Source organism: Notolepis coatsorum, assembly GCF_963971535.1.
Source record: "Notolepis coatsorum genome assembly, chromosome: 14".
NCBI classification, from domain to species: domain Eukaryota; kingdom Metazoa; phylum Chordata; class Actinopteri; order Aulopiformes; family Paralepididae; genus Notolepis; species Notolepis coatsorum.
In genome coordinates, this window is record NC_140178.1 from 836841 (window position 1) to 862969 (window position 26129).

General features: G+C 46.4%; 1 protein-coding gene across 2 annotated transcripts in view; it reads left to right on the plus strand.

The window, feature by feature from the left end:
* The first annotated feature begins 2287 nt into the window (after positions 1 to 2287).
* Positions 2288 to 26129, plus strand: part of tyk2 (tyrosine kinase 2) — a 76447-nt gene continuing 52605 nt past the window's right edge. Inside the window, exons 1-8 of one of the 2 annotated variants that reach the window (XM_084328954.1) lie at positions 2288 to 2426; positions 4721 to 4913; positions 7190 to 7313; positions 11646 to 11781; positions 13261 to 13424; positions 18440 to 18791; positions 24032 to 24271; positions 25909 to 26066. In XM_084328954.1, the coding sequence (XP_084185080.1) occupies positions 2424 to 2426; positions 4721 to 4913; positions 7190 to 7313; positions 11646 to 11781; positions 13261 to 13424; positions 18440 to 18791; positions 24032 to 24271; positions 25909 to 26066 (1370 nt within the window). In that variant the 5' untranslated portion in view covers positions 2288 to 2423. The remainder of the gene's footprint in view (positions 2427 to 4720; positions 4914 to 7189; positions 7314 to 11645; positions 11782 to 13260; positions 13425 to 18439; positions 18792 to 24031; positions 24272 to 25908; positions 26067 to 26129) is intronic. The other variant, XM_084328955.1, reaches the window with a different exon arrangement.

The window sequence follows — 26129 nt, forward strand, 5'->3', positions numbered from 1 at the left end:
TGTGCATAATACAAGTAGTAATAAGAGTAAATGGCTCCTTTTTTATATAGCGCTTTTATCCAAAGCGCTTTGCAATTTGTTACTCACATTTTACCCGTTCACTCACACATTCACACCGACGGCGGAGGCAACCATGCAAGGTGCCAACCTGCTCATCGGGAGCAATTAGGGGTTAAGTGTCTTGCACCACTCTCTGTAGGGCCTTCTTGTCCTGTGCCGTGCTGTTTCCATACCAGGCAGTGATGTTTCCAGTCAAGATGCTCTCTACAGCTCCGGAGTAGAAGGACTGGAGTATCTTCCCAGATACTCTGAACTTCCTTAACTGTCTCAGGTGGTAGAGGCGCTGCTTCGCCTTCTTTACGACTGAGTCTATGTGTGTTGACCATGTCAGGTCCTCTGAGATGTGGACCCCCAGGTACTTGAAGTGTGTTGTGTACCTTTGGTTAGCTTATCGACCAGTTAGGTCCCCCCCCATATCATAACTAATATTAAGATAATATAAGATATTCCTTTATTTATCCCCTTGGGGAAATCCAGGCATCATAGCAACATGGGGAGGGGAGGTACAGGTAGTAGAAGACATACAGGTACAGGTCGTAAAATTATAGTACAGTGGAGAAGTACAAATAGAATAAGAAAAGGCAGTGTAAACAATATAGCAATATAATTAACTCTAGACATGCGCATATGGGCACCAAGGTGCAAGATGAGGGTATGTATGCCCTCTGTTATATTTGCTCTACAATAAATATAGTTACATATATAATCTACAAATGCTAAATATATGATCTCATGCAGTATGCATAAGGTGTATGCCGTGATGACATATTAGTCAAAACACACGTGAAGAAATAAAACATTGATCATGTACACACAGGTTTATATTAACTATAGCTTAAAGAACCAGTGCTATTGGGTTCAGTTAGAAACATTATTGCTGTGTAATGTTGTCTTGTGAGCACAGCCAACTCTCGGTATGTTGAGGGGGCGTGGCCCTCTGACAAAATGTCAAGTTAGTATAACATTGATTGATTGAAAACTTTTATTAACAGATTGCAGAATGGGTACAATACAGTACGGCTCAATACATACAATTGTTAAGGGGATGCAGACCAGAGAAAGACTTTCGTCTTGTTTACATCAGGGTCCCCCATTTTCAATTCATCATAACATACACGACACACAGATATAAAAATCTAATCTAATTATCTCATCTTCAGACATTTACCCGGGCCAGTTTCGAATTGCAGCCTCCCGTAGGTGCTCTTTGAAGCTTTCAAATTGTAAACAAGTTTATGAGACCGTTGTAATAGGGGATTCACATTGGCTAACTGCTAGCAGGTGATCAATAAATAGTATTTGAAGTTTTGAACCACTAAAATCAACTGAATTGCAGCAAGACTAGTTAGCTGATGTACAGCTACTGACAACTGAGCGACAGACTGACTCACTGTAAGATATAAGATAAGATATTCCTTTATTAATCCCCTTGGGGAAATTCCAGCGACACACACATACAGCTCATCGTCTCATTAATAATAACAACAACATCACAAACTAGATATCAATAGACTCCAAATTGGTTTGTGTTGATGTCCAGGGGGATAGAGGTCAAAGGTCTTTGGTCAGCTTTTTCACAGCAGTTAATAACATTTTGGACACATTTTCAATCAACATACGGTGACGTACACTCAAACCCAGAGGCACCAAACAAGTTTGCTAAATGAAAGTAACCGGCCCATTTATTATTCCCCGTCTCCAACATGCGTGCCTGTTTACCCCTGCTCTCTTAAATATGTATTCCACCATTTAGATCTGGCCGTTTGTTTAAAAACACGATTTTAATTGTACAGAATCTTTTAATCCATACCGACTACAGCAGTTGTGTATGTAAACATGAAAATAATTTCTGTGTGAAATTCGTTTCCTCGTTACACAGGGTTTTGTACACATAAACTACTGTATATTTCTATATCTTGTCATAAATGTATAGATGTAGCCTACTGTCTATCTGTATGTCATAAATGTCATGATGAATTGAAAATGGGGGACCCTGATGTAAACAAGACAAACTTCTTTCTCTGGTCTGCATCCCCTTAACAATTGTGTGTATTGAGCCGTACTGTATTGTACCCATTCTGCAATCTGTTGAATAACACTTTCAATCAATCAATCAATCAATCAATCAAACCCAGGGGCGGGGCTGGTGTGACGACACCACGGGGGGCGGGGCTGGGGTGACGACACACGGGGGGCGGGGCTCTGTCTGAACTGGTTTCCAGAGTGTTGTCACGGAGCAGAGCTTCACTCGAACTATGAGCGCGACGGGGATCAATGGATATCTGGTCTGATTTATACGTACCTGATCGATACCGGCTCTGATCGAAAGGTTCTACATTGAGATTTCAAAAAGCTCGCGTTAGATGGTAAGAGACACATCGATTCCTTTAAAACACCTTTTTAAACTTCAGAATAACAACTGCGCTATAGCCGTCTTTTCACATGAGTGTAAACTTGATAAATTATGAATGAATGAATGTAAACCTGACCGTATAACGTGAACTAGTTAGTCGTGGCTTCATTTACTTCCTCTAGTGGAGCCCCTGGAGGCGTGATGGCGTCACTAGAGGAAGTAAACAAGCAGGACTCTTTTGTATCACAAACAGTACTGTATTTGTAGATCTGGTATGTCATAAATGTATAGATGATCATGTAGCAGTACTGTCTATCTGTATGTCATGATTAATTGAAAATGGGGGACCCTGATGTAAACAAGATGAAAGTCTTTCTCTGGTCTGCATCCCCTTAACAATTGTATGTATTGAGCCGTACTGTATTGTACCCATTCTGCAATCTGTTAATAAAGTTTTCAATCAATCAATCAAAGCAGCAGTGAACTAGTTAATGTTATGAAGCTGGTTAATAAAACATCCATAATATACATGTTGAATATAGAATAAATAAAACATCCATAATATACATGTTGAATATAGAATAAATAAAACATCCATAATATACATGTTGAATATAGAATAAATAAAACATCCATAATATACATGTTGAATATAGAATAAATAAAACATCCATAATATACATGTTGAATATAGAATAAATAAAACATCCATAATATACATGTTGAATATAGAATAAATAAAACATATACATGTTGAATATAGAATAAATAAAACATCCATAATATACATGTTGAATATAGAATAAATAAAACATCCATAATATATACATGTTGAATATAGAATAAATAAAACATATACATGTTGAATATAGAATAAATAAAACATCCATAATATACATGTTGAATATAGAATAAATAAAACATCCATAATATACATGTTGAATATAGAATAAATAAAACATATACATGTTGAATATAGAATAAATAAAACATCCATAATATACATGTTGAATATAGAATAAATAAAACATCCATAATATATACATGTTGAATATAGAATAAATAAAACATCCATAATATGTTGAATATAGAATAAATAAAACATATACATGTTGAATATAGAATAAATAAAACATCCATATTATACATGTTGAATATAGAATAAATAAAACATCCATAATATACATGTTGAATATAGAATAAATAAAACATCCATAATATATACATGTTGAATATAGAATAAATAAAACATCCATAATATATACATGTTGAATATAGAATAAATAAAACATCCATAATATACATGTTGAATATAGAATAAATAAAACATAATTATACATGTTGAATATAGAATAAATAAAACATCCATAATATACATGTTGAATATAGAATAAATAAAACATCCATAATATACATGTTGAATATAGAATAAATAAAACATATACATGTTGAATATAGAATAAATAAAACATATACATGTTGAATATAGAATAAATAAAACATCCATAATATACATGTTGAATATAGAATAAATAAAACATCCATAATATACATGTTGAATATAGAATAAATAAAACATCCATAATATACATGTTGAATATAGAATAAATAAAACATCCATAATATACATGTTGAATATAGAATAAATAAAACATCCATAATATACATGTTGAATATAGAATAAATAGAACATCAGGCTACATGTAGAAAGGGTCAGGGTTCAGGATGTAGAAAGGGTCAGAGGTCAGGGGTTATAACGCCGCTGGCTGCTCATCACTAGTTCACTACTATCTGATGTAAACAAGACTGCAACCCGGAAGGCCTTGGAATAAATACTTCTTTATTGTATTTGTTCGTGCATCGTCATTTCTAGGTATCGTTATTATGCGACTGTGACCTATCGATAACTAAGCTACCTGTACAGGCATAGTTGATCTTGGGATGTTCAATAAACACGATTTGAATAGATAGTAATAATAATACATGTATTTTATATAGCTTCTTCTTACATACAGTATCTCAAAGCACTTTTCAGACATTGCATTACACAGTAAATCACAGGACAGTGATAACATGGTGGAGAGTACAGAGAGAGGGAGACAGCTTAGAGAGAAAACAAACATAAATAATACAGAGGTGTACAGATGTGTAAACGTAGGTGGCGCAGGGGTTGGAGGGTCAGGAGTGAGAGTTTGATGTCAGATGTGGTTTAATTGACCGATCATCTGAACGGAACAAATACAAAATGTAATGAAATGTCCGCGTCACGCTCCTGTTATCACTTTGTGCCGTCGGTCGGTGATCCAGCCGGTCCTCAACATGATGTCTCGCCGTGGACGCCTGCGGAGCTCCCGGACCCGGTCAGCGCCGAGCGACCCGCCCCAGGGCTCCGGGATCCACGTGTACCTGTTCTGGACCAAGGAGGGCGAGCGGTACCTGTCCCACACGGCCGGGGAGGTGAGCGCGGAGCAGCTGTGCGTCTGTGCTGCCCAGGCCGCAGGTGAGACCCGGTTCTGTTGTGTCTGTCACATGTCAGGCACGTGTATCAAGTTTCAAGTTTCAAGTTTCTTTAATAGTTGTCATACAGAAGTACAGAATACTTTCATACAAAATGCTTCTTACTGTTACGCTCCAGAGACTGTGCTAGACAAGATAGTATCAAATAACATAGTATAGCATGTAATTTAGAAGTAGAAAATGAGGTCACAGTGTTCGGTATAGACATATGTACAATGTTCTGAGTTACCATATAATATACAATACTATGCAGTGTACTAATGTACAATACTATATAGTGCAAAGCAGAAATGGGATGAGGTACAATTTAGGTACAATTTACAGTAAGGTGTACGAGTTGTAGTGCAATCCTTCATCAATAAATATAAAGTGTGGGGAGTGGGTGCTACAGTGTGTTTGTTTAAAGTGAGTGTGTGCTATAAAGTGTGTGGAGTGGGTGCTACAGTGTGTCTGTTTAAAGTGAGTGTGTGCGTGTGGATGTGTGTGCTATGTGCGTTTGGTGGTTGTTGTTGTGTAGTGTTCATTGTTCGTTTAGCAGTCTGATGGCCTGGGGATAGAAGCTTCTTCTGAGTCTTTCTGTGCTCGCCTTGAGACTCCGGTATCGCTTGCCTGACCGCAGCAGTTCAAAGAGGCAGTTGTTCGGGTGACTGGAGTCTTTAATGATTCTCTTAGCCTTGCCCTTGCAACGCTTGTTGTAAATGTTCTGGAGGGTGGGGAGCCCCCCTCCAATTGTGTGTTCGGCTGAACGTGTCACTCTTTGTAGTCTGCTTCGGTCTTGTGCGGTGCTATTCCCAAACCAGGAGGTGATGTTGCCAGTCAGGATGCTCTCTATTGTACATGAGTAGAAGTTCTTAAGGATCTTCTGGCTGACTTGGAACTTCCTTAGGCGCCTGAGGAAGTAGAGGCGTTGTCGTGCCTTCTTCACAACACTGTCAATGTGTGTGGTCCATGTCAAGTCCTCGGATATGTGGGCTCCGAGGTACTTAAAGCTGTTGACTCTCTCAACCGGTGCCCCGTCGATGCTGAGGGGGCTGTAGTCCTTGACCCCCGACCTCCTGAAGTCCCCCGACCTCCTGAAGTCCACAATCACAGTGTAGGTTCTGTTGTATCTGTCACATGTCAGGCACGTGTACGTAACAGTGAAGCGGTGGTTCTGTTGTGTCTGTCACATGTCAGGCACGTGTACGTAACAGTGTTGTATCTGTCACATGTCAGGCACGTGTACGTTCTGTTGTGTCTGTCACATGTCAGGCACGTGTACATAACAGTGTTGTATCTGTCACATGTCAGGCACGTGTACGTTCTGTTGTGTCTGTCACATGTCAGGCACGTGTACGTAACAGTGAAGCGGTGGTTCTGTTGTGTCTGTCACATGTCAGGCACGTGTACGTAACAGTGAAGCGGTGGTTCTGTTGTGTCTGTCACATGTCAGGCACGTGTACGTAACAGTGTTGTATCTGTCACATGTCAGGCACGTGTACATAACAGTGAAGCGGTGGTTCTGTTGTGTCTGTCACATGTCAGGCACGTGTACGTAACAGTGAAGCGGTGGTTCTGTTGTGTCTGTCACATGTCAGGCACGTGTACGTTCTGTTGTATCTGTCACATGTCAGGCACGTGTACGTAACAGTGAAGCGGTGGTTCTGTTGTGTCTGTCACATGTCAGGCACGTGTACGTAACAGTGAAGCGGTGGTTCTGTTGTGTCTGTCACATGTCAGGCACGTGTACGTTCTGTTGTATCTGTCACATGTCAGGCACGTGTACGTAACAGTGTTGTGTCTGTCACATGTCAGGCACGTGTACGTAACAGTGAAGCGGTTGGTTCTGTCACATGTCAGGCACGTGTACGTAACAGTGAAGCGGTTGGTTCTGTTGGACGGACCCTCCTGAGATCGTGCTTCATACAGTTAAACAAATTACAAAAATGATGTAGAGAGAGGTAAAGCTTCCCACCCCTAACACTGCCAATTGTGTTAGTATGAACGACCGGCCAAGCCGGTAGCAACGCCGAGAGCTGGGCTCGATACCAGCATCTCCTGCATTAGTGGCTAGCTAACATTTGATATATTGGTTGATGTACTGTATTTCCTCAGATATATTGTATATTTTCTATTTGAATACGGGCTTCAATAGAACTGGCACCAAAGTCGGGCACCAAGCTGGTGTTCTGACGTAGTGACTCTTCCTTGTTTTATATGTTCCTTGGGTTTTGTGTTCCTCCTGAGATGCTGTTCTGAGTTGTGTTCTGCCCTCCTCAGGTATCAGCCCTCTCTGCCACCCTCTGTTCGCCCTGTACGACCAGGTGTCTCACTGCTGGTATGGCCCCAACCACACCTTCAGCCACGACGGCTGCGCCAGCCTGGTGCTGCACTACCGCATGAGGTGAGGCTGTTTACTAGTTTTACTCTTATTCATAGTATATATATTCAGATTAAAATTCTTTATTGCCTATATTTATTGTAACATATAGACTCATGCTCATGGAAAGGTCTGTATGAGATTTCTAGCTTACAGATAATGATGTAGTATAAGGAGGTAGCTTACCAATAATGATGTAGTATAAGGAGGTAGTTTACCAATAATGATGTAGTATAAGGAGGTAGCTTACCAATAATGATGTAGTATAAGGAGGTAGTTTACCAATAATGATGTAGTATAAGGAGGTAGCTTACCAATAATGATGTAGTATAAGGAGGTATCTTACCAATAATGATGTAGTATAAGGAGGTAGCTTATCAATAATGATGTAGTATAAGGAGGTAGCTTACCAATAATGATGTAGTATAAGGAGGTAGCTTACCAGTAATGATGTAGTATAAGGAGGTAGCTTACCAGTAATTATGTAGTATAAGGAGGTAGCTTACCAATAATGATGTAGTATAAGGAGGTATCTTACCAATAATGATGTAGTATAAGGAGGTAGCTTACCAATAATGATGTAGTATAAGGAGGTAGCTTACCAATAATGATGTAGTATAAGGAGGTAGCTTACCAGTAATGATGTAGTATAAGGAGGTAGCTTACCAGTAATTATGTAGTATAAGGAGGTAGCTTACCAATAATGATGTAGTATAAGGAGGTAGCTTACCAATAATGATGTAGTATAAGGAGGTAGCTTACCAATAATGATGTAGTATAAGGAGGTAGCTTACCAATAATGATGTAGTATAAGGAGGTATCTTACCAGTAATGATGTAGTATAAGGAGGTAGCTTACCAATAATGATGTAGTATAAGGAGGTAGCTTACCAATAATGATGTAGTATAAGGAGGTAGCTTACCAATAATGATGTAGTATAAGGAGGTAGCTTATCAATAATGATGTAGTATAAGGAGGTAGCTTACCAATAATGATGTAGTATAAGGAGGTAGTTTACCAATAATGATGTAGTATAAGGAGGTAGCTTACCAATAATGATGTAGTATAAGGAGGTAGCTTATCAATAATGATGTAGTATAAGGAGGTAGCTTACCAATAATGATGTAGTATAAGGAGGTAGCTTACCAATAATGATGTAGTATAAGGAGGTAGCTTACCAATAATGATGTAGTATAAGGAGGTAGCTTACCAATAATGATGTAGTATAAGGAGGTAGCTTACCAGTAATGATGTAGTATAAGGAGGTAGCTTACCAATAATGATGTAGTATAAGGAGGTAGCTTACCAATAATGATGTAGTATAAGGAGGTAGCTTACCAATAATGATGTAGTATAAGGAGGTAGCTTACCAATAATGATGTAGTATAAGGAGGTATCTTACCAATAATGATGTAGTATAAGGAGGTAGCTTACCAATAATGATGTAGTATAAGGAGGTAGCTTACCAATAATGATGTAGTATAAGGAGGTAGCTTACCAATAATGATGTAGTATAAGGAGGTATCTTACCAATAATGATGTAGTATAAGGAGGTAGCTTACCAATAATGATGTAGTATAAGGAGGTATCTTACCAATAATGATGTAGTATAAGGAGGTAGCTTATCAATAATGATGTAGTATAAGGAGGTAGCTTACCAATAATGATGTAGTATAAGGAGGTAGCTTACCAGTAATGATGTAGTATAAGGAGGTAGCTTACCAGTAATTATGTAGTATAAGGAGGTAGCTTACCAATAATGATGTAGTATAAGGAGGTATCTTACCAATAATGATGTAGTATAAGGAGGTAGCTTACCAGTAATGATGTAGTATAAGGAGGTAGCTTACCAATAATGATGTAGTATAAGGAGGTAGCTTACCAGTAATTATGTAGTATAAGGAGGTAGCTTACCAATAATGATGTAGTATAAGGAGGTATCTTACCAATAATGATGTAGTATAAGGAGGTAGCTTACCAATAATGATGTAGTATAAGGAGGTAGCTTACCAATAATGATGTAGTATAAGGAGGTAGCTTACCAGTAATGATGTAGTATAAGGAGGTAGCTTACCAGTAATTATGTAGTATAAGGAGGTAGCTTACCAATAATGATGTAGTATAAGGAGGTAGCTTACCAATAATGATGTAGTATAAGGAGGTATCTTACCAGTAATGATGTAGTATAAGGAGGTAGCTTACCAATAATGATGTAGTATAAGGAGGTAGCTTACCAATAATGATGTAGTATAAGGAGGTATCTTACCAGTAATGATGTAGTATAAGGAGGTAGCTTACCAATAATGATGTAGTATAAGGAGGTAGCTTACCAATAATGATGTAGTATAAGGAGGTAGCTTACCAATAATGATGTAGTATAAGGAGGTAGCTTATCAATAATGATGTAGTATAAGGAGGTAGCTTACCAATAATGATGTAGTATAAGGAGGTAGTTTACCAATAATGATGTAGTATAAGGAGGTAGCTTACCAATAATGATGTAGTATAAGGAGGTAGCTTATCAATAATGATGTAGTATAAGGAGGTAGCTTACCAATAATGATGTAGTATAAGGAGGTAGCTTACCAATAATGATGTAGTATAAGGAGGTAGCTTACCAATAATGATGTAGTATAAGGAGGTAGCTTACCAATAATGATGTAGTATAAGGAGGTAGCTTACCAGTAATGATGTAGTATAAGGAGGTAGCTTACCAATAATGATGTAGTATAAGGAGGTAGCTTACCAATAATGATGTAGTATAAGGAGGTAGCTTACCAATAATGATGTAGTATAAGGAGGTAGCTTACCAATAATGATGTAGTATAAGGAGGTATCTTACCAATAATGATGTAGTATAAGGAGGTAGCTTACCAATAATGATGTAGTATAAGGAGGTAGCTTACCAATAATGATGTAGTATAAGGAGGTAGCTTACCAATAATGATGTAGTATAAGGAGGTATCTTACCAATAATGATGTAGTATAAGGAGGTAGCTTACCAATAATGATGTAGTATAAGGAGGTAGCTTACCAATAATGATGTAGTATAAGGAGGTATCTTACCAATAATGATGTAGTATAAGGAGGTAGCTTACCAATAATGATGTAGTATAAGGAGGTAGCTTACCAATAATGATGTAGTATAAGGAGGTAGCTTACCAATAATGATGTAGTATAAGAAGGTAGGTTACCAATAATGATGTAGTATAAGGAGGTAGCTTACCAATAATGATGTAGTATAAGGAGGTAACTTACCAATAATGATGTAGTATAAGGAGGTATCTTACCAATAATGATGTAGTATAAGAAGGTAGGTTACCAATAATGATGTAGTATAAGGAGGTAGCTTACCAATAATGATGTAGTATAAGGAGGTAGCTTACCAATAATGATGTAGTATAAGGAGGTATCTTACCAATAATGATGTAGTATAAGGAGGTAGCTTACCAATAATGATGTAGTATAATGAGGTAGCTTACCAATAATGATGTAGTATAAGGAGGTAGTTTACCAATAATGATGTAGTATAAGGAGGTAGCTTACCAATAATGATGTAGTATAAGGAGGTAGCTTACCAATAATGATGTAGTATAAGGAGGTAGCTTACCAATAATGATGTAGTATAAGGAGGTAGCTTACCAATAATGATGTAGTATAAGGAGGTAGCTTACCAATAATGATGTAGTATAAGGAGGTATCTTACCAATAATGATGTAGTATAAGGAGGTATCTTACCAATAATGATGTAGTATAAGGAGGTATCTTACCAATAATGATGTAGTATAAGGAGGTAACTTACCAATAATGATGTAGTATAAGGAGGTATCTTACCAATAATGATGTAGTATAAGGAGGTAACTTACCAATAATGATGTAGTATAAGGAGGTAGCTTACCAATAATGATGTAGTATAAGGAGGTAGCTTACCAATAATGTAGTATAAGGAGGTAGTTTACCAATAATGATGTAGTATAAGGAGGTAGCTTACCAATAATGATGTAGTATAAGGAGGTAGCTTACCAATAATGATGTAGTATAAGGAGGTAGCTTACCAATAATGTAGTATAAGGAGGTAGTTTACCAATAATGATGTAGTATAAGGAGATGACTTACCAATAATGTAGTATAAGGAGGTAGTTTACCAATAAGGGCCTTAAAAATGAACAAATACCAGTGTTTGTCAGAGAGGACCAACCAACCTTCTCATAAAGGACACATCAGCATTATCATTAGTGATGAATCTGAGGGCAGAGTGATAATAAAGTGATAGTAAAGTGATGTAATGGAAAAGGCAGAGATCCGAACAGGAAGGGTCTCGAGTGTCAGTGTGAGACTCAGTGTGGTTCTACTCAGGTTCTACTTCCGTAATTGGCACGGGCTGAACGCGAGGGAGCCCACTGTCTGCCGCTACGGGCCGCCCCGGTCGGGCACGGAGAAGAGCGGGTCCCCCCTGCTGGAGCTGGCCTCCCTGGAGTACCTGTTCGCTCAGGTGTGTTTCCAGATAATATTCACGACACGGTTGGTTTACAGTAGACTGATATTGTAGCGTTGCCAGGTTCAGCACCACGTTATTCACCACTCTCCAGGCAGGTCGTTATAGTTCTCACTCAGGTTTTTATTCAACCATCTGCAGGTTACAGTATAAGACTCATTTCTACAACATGCCCCAAGAGAGCGCACCCTGGGTGCCACCCCCTCTTATAGCCTTCCCAGGTCAGCGCCTGCCCCCTCCCCTCTACCAATCTGGGGCCCGCGCGACCAATAGCGTCGCCTGCCAGCCCCGGGATGGCGGAGTGCAGAGTGCAGAGTGGCAGCTTGACTGACCAACCACCCAAATCCCAGGGTCACTACAATATATATATACATACTGCTCGCATGTGCAAAATAACGTTAAATATTGCAATTGATATTCATCGCAATGAATTAAGGCTGCGTTCACACTGCAGTGAACTAGATTAACTTGACTAAACCCTTCTGCTTTACTATAAACCTTCTGTTTTACTATAAACCTTCTGTTTTACTATAAACCTGCTTTATTATAAACCTTCTGCTTTACTATAAACCTTCTGCTTTATTATAAACATTCTGCTTTACTATAAACCTTCTGCTTTATTATAAACATTCTGCTTTACTATAAACCTTCTGCTTTACTATAAACCTTCTGCTTTACTATAAACCTTCTGTTTTTGTGAGGATTGGCCCGTTGCCGCCGCACGCTTCAAGGTCAAGGTACCAATTACCGTCGCGCACCTGATGTGTGTTGTAATCAGCTTTCTGGAGGTCTTCATATACTCTGGGGTTCCTAACGTTCATTTTCGGGTCGTTTTGGATTTCCACTGGCTGCTGCTTGTTTTCCCTGTGTTGTACCTCGCCTTTTTCCTCTTCAGGACGTCTGTTGGAAGTCGCTGCTGTTGCTTGCTTGCCATTCTTTGGACCCCTGCCTCGTAGACCGCTTTGCGCAATTGCGCCTTGGTGAGTTTTTGAACGTTCTTTTTTGGATACTGTTTTTCTCGTAAATTCCGGGACTCGGGACCTTTCTGTTTTTGTGTGTTTTGTTAAACACTGAAGAGGAGCCGCTTGTTGTTATCATGGACTCAGCTAAGACAATACTGGACTGCTTGTAATCCCGTTTTGCTCGTCTAGTGACATTTTCTCTCTCTCTGTTTCCCGAGTTGGATCAAGGAGTAGCTGCAGAGCAGCAGAGGCAGAGGCGCAACGCCACGGTGCCTCTCTGCCCAGAAGACGCGCTGCAGAGCCGCGGACAACTCTGCCAAGAACATTCTCCCTTGTGTTTTGTTGTTTATTTGCTCATTCCTTTCAGAAATAAATACGCCCTAGTTTTTGGCTAACTCTGAACTACCTGTCTGTGCCGTGCTGTTGGGGTCGGTTTCAAACCATAACAGTTTTACTATAAACCTTCTGCTTTACTATAAACCTTCTGCTTTACTATAAACCTTCTGCTTTACAGGCTAAATGTGACTTTGTGAACGACGTGGTGTCGCTGGATCAGGGTCAGTCGGAGGAGGAGCGGAGCCAATTGAAGAACGAGAGCCTGGGCATGGCTGTCCTGCACCTGTCCCACCAGGCCATGCAGGCACACTGCACCCTGCAGGAGGCCGCCAAGAGGACCAGGTCAGTACTGCACCTGTCCCACCAGGCCATGCACGCACACTGCCCCCTGCAGGACCAGGTCAGTACTGCACCCCTCCCACCAGGCCATGCACGCACACTGCCCCCTGCAGGACCAGGTCAGTACTGCACCTGTCCCACCAGGCCATGCACGCACACTGCCCCCTGCAGGACCAGGTCAGTACTGCACCTCTCCCACCAGGCCATGCACGCACACTGCCCCCTGCAGGACCAGGTCAGTACTGCACCTCTCCCACCAGGCCATGCACGCACACTGCCCCCTGCAGGACCAGGCCAGTACTGCACCTCTCCTACCAGGCCATGCACGCACACTGCCCCCTGCAGGACCAGGTCAGTACTGCACCTCTCCTACCAGGCCATGCACGCACACTGCCCCCTGCAGGACCAGGTCAGTACTGCACCTCTCCCACCAGGCCATGCACGCACACTGCCCCCTGCAGGACCAGGCCAGTACTGCACCCCTCCCACCAGGCCATGCACGCACACTGCCCCCTGCAGGACCAGGTCAGTACTGCACCTCTCCTACCAGGCCATGCACGCACACTGCACCCTGCAGGACCAGGCCAGTACTGCACCCCTCCCACCAGGCCATGCACGCACACTGCCCCCTGCAGGACCAGGTCAGTACTGCACCTCTCCTACCAGGCCATGCACGCACACTGCACCCTGCAGGACCAGGTCAGTACTGCACCCCTCCCACCAGGCCATGCACGCACACTGCCCCCTGCAGGACCAGGTCAGTACTGCACCTCTCCTACCAGGCCATGCACGCACACTGCCCCCTGCAGGACCAGGCCAGTACTGCACCCCTCCCACCAGGCCATGCACGCACACTGCCCCCTGCAGGACCAGGTCAGTACTGCACCTCTTCTACCAGGCCATGCACGCACACTGCCCCCTTCAGGACCAGGTCAGTACTGCACCTCTCCTACCAGGCCATGCACGCACACTGCCCCCTGCAGGACCAGGTCAGTACTGCACCTCTCTCACCAGGCCATGCACGCACACTGCCCCCTGCAGGACCAGGTCAGTACTGCACCCATCCCACCAGGCCATGCACGCACACTGCCCCCTGCAGGACCAGGTCAGTACTGCACCTGTCCCACCAGGCCATGCACGCACACTGCCCCCTGCAGGACCAGGTCAGTACTGCACCCGTCCCACCAGGCCATGCACGCACACTGCACCCTGCAGGACCAGGTCAGTACTGCACCTCTCCTACCAGGCCATGCACGCACACTGCCCCCTGCAGGACCAGGCCAGTACTGCACCTCTCCTACCAGGCCATGCACGCACACTGCCCCCTGCAGGACCAGGTCAGTACTGCACCTGTCTCACCAGGCCATGCACGCACACTGCCCCCTGCAGGACCAGGCCAGTACTGCACCTCTCCTACCAGGCCATGCATGCACACTGCCCCCTGCAGGACCAGGTCAGTACTGCACCTCTCCCACCAGGCCATGCACGCACACTGTCCCCTGCAGGACCAGGTCAGTACTGCACCTCTCCCACCAGGCCATGCACGCACACTGCACCCTGCAGGACCAGGTCAGTACTGCACCTCTCCCACCAGGCCATGCACGCACACTGCCCCCTGCAGGACCAGGCCAGTACTGCACCTCTCCTACCAGGCCATGCACGCACACTGCCCCCTGCAGGACCAGGTCAGTACTGCACCTCTCCTACCAGGCCATGCACGCACACTGCCCCCTGCAGGACCAGGTCAGTACTGCACCTCTCCTACCAGGCCATGCACGCACACTGCCCCCTGCAGGACCAGGTCAGTACTGCACCTCTCCTACCAGGCCATGCACGCACACTGCCCCCTGCAGGACCAGGTCAGTACTGCACCTCTCCCACCAGGCCATGCACGCACACTGCCCCCTGCAGGACCAGGTCAGTACTGCACCCCTCCCACCAGGCCATGCACGCACACTGCCCCCTGCAGGACCAGGTCAGTACTGCACCCCTCCCACCAGGCCATGCACGCACACTGCCCCCTGCAGGACCAGGTCAGTACTGCACCTCTCCCACCAGGCCATGCACGCACACTGCCCCCTGCAGGACCAGGTCAGTACTGCACCTCTCCTACCAGGCCATGCACGCACACTGCCCCCTGCAGGACCAGGTCAGTTTCCTGAGCTGTATACCCAGGTCCTTTTCTAAATCAAATCAAATCAAATCAAATCAAATTTATTTATAAGGCCCGACAACACACGTTAATGTCCCCATGGGCCGTACAGATCTTCTTTAAACAAGTCAAGAAGAAACATAACAATAAGTCAAGAACAGAACAAGAACACCATAAGGTCCAACACATTTAAAATAAATGCAAATAAATGAAAGAATGCAACACTCCCAGACATACCCCACACGAAGGTAAGGAAAAACTCACTAAAACCTAACAATAGGGAAAAATGCTCCACAGGCAATGTGGAGGAGAGAAACCTTAGAAGGGCCGTTCAAGGGGGGATCTCCCTTCTTAGATGTCGGTGATAGTAGTGTTGCAGACGGACAGTTAGTAAGCATGCACTCATGTGTGTAGTGAAACACAGATGAGTGCATGCAATAGCAACTGAACATTTTGAAACATTAAAGATAGAGCTGATAGCGATAGCAACTGAACATTTTGAAACATTAAAGATAGAGCTGATAGCGATAGCAACTGAACATTTTGAAACATTAAAGATAGAGCTGATAGCGGATCTATTTGAGGCACAGGGGCGACGCAAAGAGGGTCACGTCCTCCCCGTCTTAATCACGGGACATTCAAAAACACACCTCTCTCTCCCTCTCCTCTCTCCCCCCCCCCCCCCACACAGTTTCCTCCACTGTATACCCAGGTCCTTCTCTAAGCACCTCTCTCTCTCCCCCCCCTCTCTCTCCCCTCCCTCTCCCCCCCTCTCTCTCTCCCCTCTCCCCTCCCCCCCCCAGTTTCCTCCACTGTATACCCAGGTCCTTCTCTAAGCACCTCTCTCTCTCCACCCCCTCTCTCTCCCCTCCCTCTCCCCCCCTCTCTCTCTCCCCTCTCCCCTCCCCCCCCCAGTTTCCTCCACTGTATACCCAGGTCCTTCTCTAAACACCTCTCTCTCCCCCCCCCCCTCTCCCCCCCCCTCCACTGTATACCCAGGTCCTTCTCTAAACACACCTCTCTCCCCCCCCTCTCTCTCTCTCCCCTCCCTCCCCTCCCCCCCCAGTTTCCTCCACTGTATACCCAGGTCCTTCTCTAAACACCTCTCTCTCCCCCCCCCCCTCTCCCCCCCCCACCCAGCTTCCTCCACTGTATACCCAGGTCCTTCTCTAAACACCTCTCTCTCCCCCTCTCTCCCCCCCCCTCCCCCCCCCCAGCTTCCTCCACTGTATACCCAGGTCCTTCTCTAAACACACCTCTCTCTCCCCCCTCTCTCCCCCCCCCCTCCCCCCCCTCCCCCAGCTTCCTCCACTGTATACCCAGGTCCTTCTCTAAACACACCTCTCTCTCTCTCTCTCCCCCCCCTCTCCCCCCCCCCTCCCCCAGCTTCCTCCACTGTATACCCAGGTCCTTCTCTAAACATCTCTCTCCCCCCCCCTCTCTCCCCCCCCCCCCCCAGCTTCCTCCACTGTATACCCAGGTCCTTCTCTAAACACCTCTCTCTCTCCCCCCCCCCCTCCCCCCCTCCCCCCCCCCCCCCCAGCTTCCTCCACTGTATACCCAGGTCCTTCTCTAAACATCTCTCTCCCCCCCCCCCCTCTCTCCCCCTCCCCCCCCCCCCCCAGCTTCCTCCACTGTATACCCAGGTCCTTCTCTAAACACCTCTCTCTCTCCCCCCCCCCTCCCCCCCTCTCCCCCCCCCCCCCCAGCTTCCTCCACTGTATACCCAGGTCCTTCTCTAAACATCTCTCTCCCCCCCCCCTCTCTCCCCCTCCCCCCCCCCCCCCCAGCTTCCTCCACTGTATACCCAGGTCCTTCTCTAAACACATCTCTCTCTCCCCCCCCCCCTCTCTCCCCCCCCCCCCCCCCCAGCTTCCTCCACTGTATACCCAGGTCCTTCTCTAAACATCTCTCTCCCCCCCCCCCTCTCTCCCCCTCCCCCCCCCCCCCCCAGCTTCCTCCACTGTATACCCAGGTCCTTCTCTAAACACATCTCTCTCTCCCCCCCCTCTCCCCTCCCCCCCCCTCCCCCAGCTTCCTCCACTGTATACCCAGGTCCTTCTCTAAACACCTCTCTCTCCCCCCCCTCTCCCCCCCCCCCCCCAGCTTCCTCCACTGTATACCCAGGTCCTTCTCTAAACACATCTCTCTCTCCCCTCTCCCCCCCCCCCCCCCCCCCCAGCTTCCTCCACTGTATACCCAGGTCCTTCTCTAAACACCTCTCTCTCCCCCCCCTCTCCCCCCCCCTCTCCCCCCTCTCCCCCCCCTCCCCCAGCTTCCTCCACTGTATACCCAGGTCCTTCTCTAAACACCTCTCTCTCCCCCCCCTCTCCCCCCCCCCTCTCCCCCCTCCCCCCCCCCCCCCCAGCTTCCTCCACTGTATACCCAGGTCCTTCTCTAAACACATCTCTCTCTCCCCCCCCTCTCCCCTCCCCCCCCCTCCCCCAGCTTCCTCCACTGTATACCCAGGTCCTTCTCTAAACACCTCTCTCTCCCCCCCCCTCTCCCCCCCCCCCCCCCCCCCCCCCCCAGCTTCCTCCACTGTATACCCAGGTCCTTCTCTAAACACATCTCTCTCTCCCCTCTCCCCCCCCCCCCCCCCCCCCCAGCTTCCTCCACTGTATACCCAGGTCCTTCTCTAAACACCTCTCTCTCCCCCCCCTCTCCCCCCCCCCTCTCCCCCCTCTCCCCCCCCTCCCCCAGCTTCCTCCACTGTATACCCAGGTCCTTCTCTAAACACATCTCTCTCTCCCCTCTCCCCCCCCCCCCCCCCCCCCCCCCCCAGCTTCCTCCACTGTATACCCAGGTCCTTCTCTAAACACCTCTCTCTCCCCCCCCTCTCCCCCCTCTCCCCCCCCTCCCACAGTTTCCTCCACTGTATACCCAGGTCCTTCTCTAAACACATCTCCAGCGACAGCTTCCTGACTAAGATCAGGATCCGCCGGGTCTTCTCCGACTTCGTGCGGTCCTTCCAGCGCCACACGGCCACGCTGCCCGGCCGACTGGGCCCGCAGGAGGTCATGTACAAGTACATCTCCACGCTGGAGCAGCTGGCGCCGGGCCTGGGCTCCGAGACCTTCCCTGTGGCCCTGCTGGAGGCCGGGGGCGACTGCTACCTGGAGGCCGGGGGCCAGGGGCACGGCACGGGGCCCGCCACGCACGAGGTCCGGGTCAGCGGCACCACGGGGGTGCACTGGAGGAGGGTGAGCGGGCAGAGGGTACGTCAGGGGGCACTGGAGGAGGGTGAGCGGGCAGAGGGTACGTCAGGGGGCACTGGAGGAGGGTGAGCGGGCAGAGGGTACGTCAGGGTCACCAGTATGTGGGCAGAGGGTACGTCAGGGTCACTAGTATGTGGGCAGAGGGTACGTCAGGGGGCACTGGAGGAGGGTGAGCGGGCAGAGGGTACGTCAGGGTCACCAGTATGTGGGCAGAGGGTACGTCAGGGTCACTAGTATGTGGGCAGAGGGTACGTCAGGGTCACCAGTATGTGGGCAGAGGGTACGTCAGGGTCACTAGTCTGTGGGCAGAGGGTACGTCAGGGTCACTAGTCTGTGGGCAGAGGGTACGTCAGGGTCACTAGTGGGCAGAGGGTACGTCAGGGTCACTAGTCTGTGGGCAGAGGGTACGTCAGGGTCACTAGTGGGCAGAGGGTACGTCAGGGTCACCAGTATGTGGGCAGAGGGTACGTCAGGGTCACTAGTCTGTGGGCAGAGGGTACGTCAGGGTCACCAGTATGTGGGCAGAGGGTACGTCAGGGTCACTAGTGGGCAGAGGGTACGTCAGGGTCACCAGTATGTGGGCAGAGGGTACGTCAGGGTCACCAGTATGTGGGCAGAGGGTACGTCAGGGTCACTAGTGGGCAGAGGGTACGTCAGGGTCACCAGTATGTGGGCAGAGGGTACGTCAGGGTCACCAGTATGTGGGCAGAGGGTACGTCAGGGTCACCAGTATGTGGGCAGAGGGTACGTCAGGGTCACTAGTCTGTGGGCAGAGGGTACGTCAGGGTCACCAGTATGTGGGCAGAGGGTACGTCAGGGTCACTAGTGGGCAGAGGGTACGTCAGGGTCACCAGTATGTGGGCAGAGGGTACGTCAGGGTCACTAGTGGGCAGAGGGTACGTCAGGGTCACTAGTGGGCAGAGGGTATGTCAGGGTCACCAGTATGTGGGCAGAGGGTACGTCAGGGTCACCAGTATGTGGGCAGAGGGTACGTCAGGGTCACTAGTCTGTGGGCAGAGGGTACGTCAGGGTCACTAGTGGGCAGAGGGTACGTCAGGGTCACCAGTATGTGGGCAGAGGGTACGTCAGGGTCACTAGTGGGCAGAGGGTACGTCAGGGTCACTAGTGGGCAGAGGGTACGTCAGGGTCACCAGTATGTGGGCAGAGGGTACGTCAGGGTCACTAGTGGGCAGAGGGTACGTCAGGGTCACCAGTATGTGGGCAGAGGGTACGTCAGGGTCACCAGTATGTGGGCAGAGGGTACGTCAGGGTCACTAGTGGGCAGAGGGTACGTCAGGGTCACCAGTATGTGGGCAGAGGGTACGTCAGGGTCACCAGTATGTGGGCAGAGGGTACGTCAGGGTCACCAGTATGTGGGCACAGAGGGTACGTCAGGGTCACCAGTATGTGGGCAGAGGGTACGTCAGGGTCACTAGTATGTGGGCAGAGGGTACGTCAGGGTCACCAGTATGTGGGCAGAGGGTACGTCAGGGTCACCAGTATGTGGGCAGCAGAGGGTACGTCAGGGTCACCAGTATGTGGGCAGAGGGTACGTCAGGGTCACCAGTATGTGGGCAGAGGGTACGTCAGGGTCACCAGTATGTGGGCAGAGGGTACGTCAGGGTCACCAGTGGGCAGAGGGTACGTCAGGGTCACTAGTCTGTGGGCAGAGGGTACGTCAGGGTCACTAGTGGGCAGAGGGTACGTCAGGGTCACCAGTATGTGGGCAGAGGGTACGTCAGGGTCACTAGTGGGCAGAGGGTACGTCAGGGTCACTAGTGGGCAGAGGGTACATCAGGGTCACCAGTATGTGGGCAGAGGGTACGTCAGGGTCACCAGTGGGCAGAGGGTACGTCAGGGTCACCAGTATGTGGGCAGAGGGTACGTCAGGGTCACTAGTGGGCAGAGGGTACGTCAGGGTCACTAGTGGGCAGAGGGTACGTCAGGGTCACCAGTATGTGGGCAGAGGGTACGTCAGGGTCACTAGTGGGCAGAGGGTACGTCAGGGTCACCAGTATGTGGGCAGAGGGTACGTCAGGGTCACTAGTGGGCAGAGGGTACGTCAGGGTCACCAGTATGTGGGCAGAGGGTACGTCAGGGTCACTAGTGGGCAGAGGGTACGTCAGGGTCACCAGTATGTGGGCAGAGGGTACGTCAGGGTCACTAGTGGGCAGAGGGTACGTCAGGGTCACTAGTGGGCAGAGGGTACGTCAGGGTCACCAGTATGTGGGCAGAGGGTACGTCAGGGTCACTAGTGCTGGTGATTCACCGCCAGTCGTCTCCCGTGACTGAACTCCACTGAAGCTCTTGCCCAACACACACACTTCCTGTGACTCATTCAGCGCCAGCTATTAGACGTCATTCACTGCCACGCTTTAAAAGATAGGAGTGCGTCACCTTGTTTGTAGAGCTATAACTATACTCTATATTATACTGCCCTGTCAAGGCTAACCGCAGTAACTCGAAAAAAAAGTCAAAATTTTGTTATGAGTGAAATTGAACTTGTCAATAAATGTTTTATCTTGTGACCAAGTTTCAGATGTTAATGTCGCTCAGTTTTGGAGATATGGGGTTTTAAAAACTGCAGTAACTACAAAATCACACTCAAAACCCAGGCAGACCGCAGTAACTTCCAAACAGTGGAACATAATTTGGGCTAGCACTCATTCATCTCATCTTCAAAAAATTATTTTACTTCAAAAAAGATTTGTTAGACTGGCAACCCTCTCAGATCGATTTGAACCATCTGCTCCTCTTTTCAAGAAACTAAACATTCTGACTGTGTCTGAGGTTAATTCTTTACAGATATGTATATTTGTGTACAAATGCATTCATGATCACAATCTACCAAATGGTTTTAATAGTTTTTTTTCTTTTAATTCAGATGTCCATTCATATGCTACACGTCAGTCCAGGGACCTGCATATACCTTATTGTGGTGCTTCACTTAGGCAGTTCTCAGTGAGGTATAGAGGGTCCAATCTTTGGAATGCAGCTGATCCTATGCTGAGGAAATCTCCATCTCTGCTTATTTTTAAAGCAAACTACAAAGAAATTCTCATCCAAAAGTAGTAGATAGATAACAGGTCATACATGTAGGTATGCATTTGGTTATGTGGGTGGGTAGGTTTATAGGCAGGTGGGTGGGTTGTTATATATTATTATGTACACAGTATATCCATGTATGTACTGTGTGTATGTATGTTTGTATTAACACGAATCTTTTAATGTATTCTGGTATTTTATAATATGCATATTCTTGTATTTTTGTATGTTTGATTTTATAAAACGGGGGACGTTCTTGATAAGCCTCTAGGCTTCTAACTTCTCCTTCACAATCGTTATAACTTATTATGTATTGTTTTTACTTCTGTTTAACTGTGTTAATAAACAAACAAACAAACAAACAAACTTCCAAACAGTGAAACTGAGAAAAATGGCTTTAAAGTGTTTTGACTTGCCATCCAAAATGTGTTATAGGTAGATAGATGATAGTACCCAGATTTAACATGTATTAATGAAGTAATATTTAGGCATACAAAAATATGATGTAATTATTTTAATTAACCCCAAAAAATCAGATACTGCACTCTGCTGCACGATTTCCTTAAATAATTATACAGGTAATGTACAGGCAAAGTGCAGTAACTTCAAATACAATGTTGTTTTCCCTCCAGCTTTCATAACTTAACCTAGCCATTTTGAAAATGAAATTTAACACCTGAATATATTGGAATGATGATGATCCAAATAAAATGGCTAGGTTAAGTTATGAAAGCTGGAGGGAAAACCATTGTATTTGAAGTTACTGCACTTTTATACATTACCTGTATAATTATTTAAGGAAATCGTGCAGCAGAGTGCAGTATCTGATTTTTTGGGGTTAATTAAAATAATTATGTCATATTTTTGTATGCCTAAAGATTACTTCATTAATACATGTTAAATCTGGGTACTATCATCTATCTACCTATAACACATTTTGGATGGCAAGTCAAAACACTTTAAAGCCATTTTTCTCAGTTTCACTGTTTGGAAGTTACTGCGGTCTGCCTTGACAGTCGAGTATAGCTATGGATACAATACTATTGCCCATTTGACAGCACCTATCTATCGTTCAATATGTGAAAAAGAATAACATGTTCCATCCATACGTTCCCGTGTTATACCAGGTGAATATAAGTATGGTTTTAGAGCGGTCTGGGGTAATTCATGAAATGCTGAGTTATAGCCCTACACGTCAATTCCACTATAGACGTTGCCGTTTCTTGCCTGGACCCGCTATTATACCAAAATCAAAGCTATGTCATAGGTATTATGTTTCATCATGAATGCATGAAAAGGGGGGGGGGGTCGTTTCTGATTATTTGATTGCCAGTAACGGCATTCGTATTGAACACTAAAAAACGCTTATCAGCCCGATCGGTATAAAAGCATCGCACGATCAAGCTAAAATTGACGTCAGATAGTCCTTACCTTATCGGGAGTATTCCAAAAATAATATTCCAATTTTTTGATCACCATCTGGTACATCCGATGTCCATTTGGTCCACGGCATAACCCACCACAACATATGGATCGGGGATATTTGACGCGCTTCAATGGAACCGGGAGAACCGCTCCACTCGTTACACAGGCCAAGATACAAGGTTACAGGTGTTACACAGGCCAAGATACAAGGTTACAGGTGTTACACAGGCCAAGATACAAGGTTACAGGTGTTACACAGGCCAAGATACAAGGTTACAGGTGTTACACAGGCCAAGATACAAGGTTACAGGTGTTACACAGGCCAAGATACAAGGTTACAGTTGTTACACAGGCCAAGATACAAGGTTACAGGTGTTACACAGGCCAAGATACAAGGTTACAGGTGTTACACAGGCCAAGATACAAGGTTACAGGTGTTACACAGGCCAAGATACAAGGTTACAGAGGGTGCTCGATACACAGGCCAATATACAAGGTTACAGAGGGTGCTCGATACACAGGCCAAGATACAAGGTTACAGGTGTTACACAGGCCAAGATACAAGGTTACAGAGGGTGTTACACAGGCCAAGATACAAGGTTACAGAGGGTGCTCGATACACAGGCCAAGATACAAGGTTACAGGTGTTACACAGGCCAAGATACAAGGTTACAGAGGGTGCTCGATACACAGGCCAAGATACAAGGTTACAGAGGGTGCTCGATACCGCCATCTAGCTGCATGCGGCTCACAGTGTCTCTCTCCCACAGGCTCAGGCCAACAGCTACTTCAGGAACGATTACTCCGGTCATGCCAACCAGAGCAGACTGGCACCACCCGGCCAGCAGGACGGCAGCGCTCCCAACCAGAGCAGACTGGCACCACCCGGCCAGCAGGACGACAGGGCTCCCAACCCGTGGACCTTCTTCTGCGACTTCCCGGAGATCTCCCACATAACCATCAGCGGAGCCAGTGTTGTGGTGGTGAACACGCAGGACAACCACTCTCTGGTGAGTCTTCAACACGCAGGACAACCTCTCTCTGGTGAGTCTTCAACACGCAGGACAACCACTCTCTGGTGAGACTCTTCCACTGCTGGCTGTGAGACATCGTGTTTTTGTTTTGTTTTTATTAAGGATCCGCATTAGTTGGTGCCGTGACTCCAGCTGGTCTTCCTGGGGTCCACACAACATAATACATGAAACAATTAATGCATAGATCGATACAAAAGATAAAAACAAGGATTTAGTATACACAGCAAATAAGCTACTTTCACAGATGCTATAGATAGAAATAAAAAAACAAAGCAATTAACTAAAACATACAATAAATATCCATTTTTAAAGATACAAAATGAGAACGTGTAGGCTAATAGGCAAAAACCCCATACACAAATGCAATACACACTATGGCAACAGCTGAAAGTGAGATTTGAGTTTATTTTTAAAGATCGATTTACTAAAAGTGTAGAGATAACTAGGTAGGTTGTTCCAGAGTGTTATGCACCTATAAATAAAAGACGGCTTTTAAAGCATTGGTTCTAGGACGAGGGAGTACAAACTGACCATTTCTGGCCCCTCTCGTATTAAGGTCTGGTATAGAGCTTCTGTAAACAAGTTGCTCAAACACAAAATATGGAGTCTTGCTGTTAATGACTGATTTACACAATACAAGTGAGTTAGACGATAACCTTTTTTCAACTGTGAGCCAGGAGTGACACATGAGAGGATCCTGTATTGATCCTTTATTGATCCTTCATTGATCCCCTCAGGGAAATTCGGGTGTCAAAGCAGCATGGGGGGGGGGGGGGATACAGGGTGGGCGATGCATAGCTTCACAGTCCTATACAGTCCAGTATCTATAATATACACTATAGATACTGTAGGAGCCATTTCATTTAATAGTTTTGACTAAATGGCGCCCCCACTGGTCGCCTCGAAAAATGGCACCATGGTCCTCTATTAATTAGGGCACAGCTGTGTGTTGAAACACGCCTGAACTTCTGAAGAGATACAGATGTTCAACCGCATGCTCGCTCCACACACACACACACACACACACACACACACACACACACACACACACACACACACACACACACACACACACACACACACACACACACACACACACAGCGCAGATTGAACGAAAGATTGAATGAAAGACTTTGTTTAGAATCATTTTGAGTTTATTTTAACCCCTTGCTGCGCCTGCTTGTTTTGAAACCTTTTAGTTTAAGTCTGGAGCCTGTTTTGTTTCGTTGACAGGTAGAGGTTTAACAGGAAACAGGAAGTGAGCACCCAGGACAGGTAGAGGTTTAACAGGAAGAAGAAGCGTGCACCCAGGACAGGTAGATCCAATGCATTCGACGCATTTCTTACTTCCTGTTTTCGCTCGTGACTTTTCACCTAGATCCCTGATTCGCTCATCCCCACGTGGGGTATCATTGGAAAGCCACACTCATTGGTTACAACCCTGTCCAATAATATTCGAGATCGCCAAATGATTGACAGAGGTAGAGCCTCGGGAGTCGGGAATGGTATTAGAAAAAATTCAAAGTCTGCCGTGTACTTTGGCGCACGCCTCACATATCGGTCTCCCTCACTAACCCCCCCCCCCCTCTCTCCCCCCCCCCCCCCCCTCTCAGGAGGTGCAGCTCAGCAGCGGTCTGGACGCGCGCTCCTTCGTCTCGCTGCTCGACGGCTACTTCAGGCTGACGGCCGACGCCCACCACTACCTCTGCCAGGAGGTGGCGCCACCGCGCGCCGTGCTGAGTGCTGCCAACGGCCTCCACGGACCCATGCAGTGAGTCCCTCCCCCTCACATCCTGCCTCCCTCCCTCACATCCTGCCTCCATCTCTCACATCT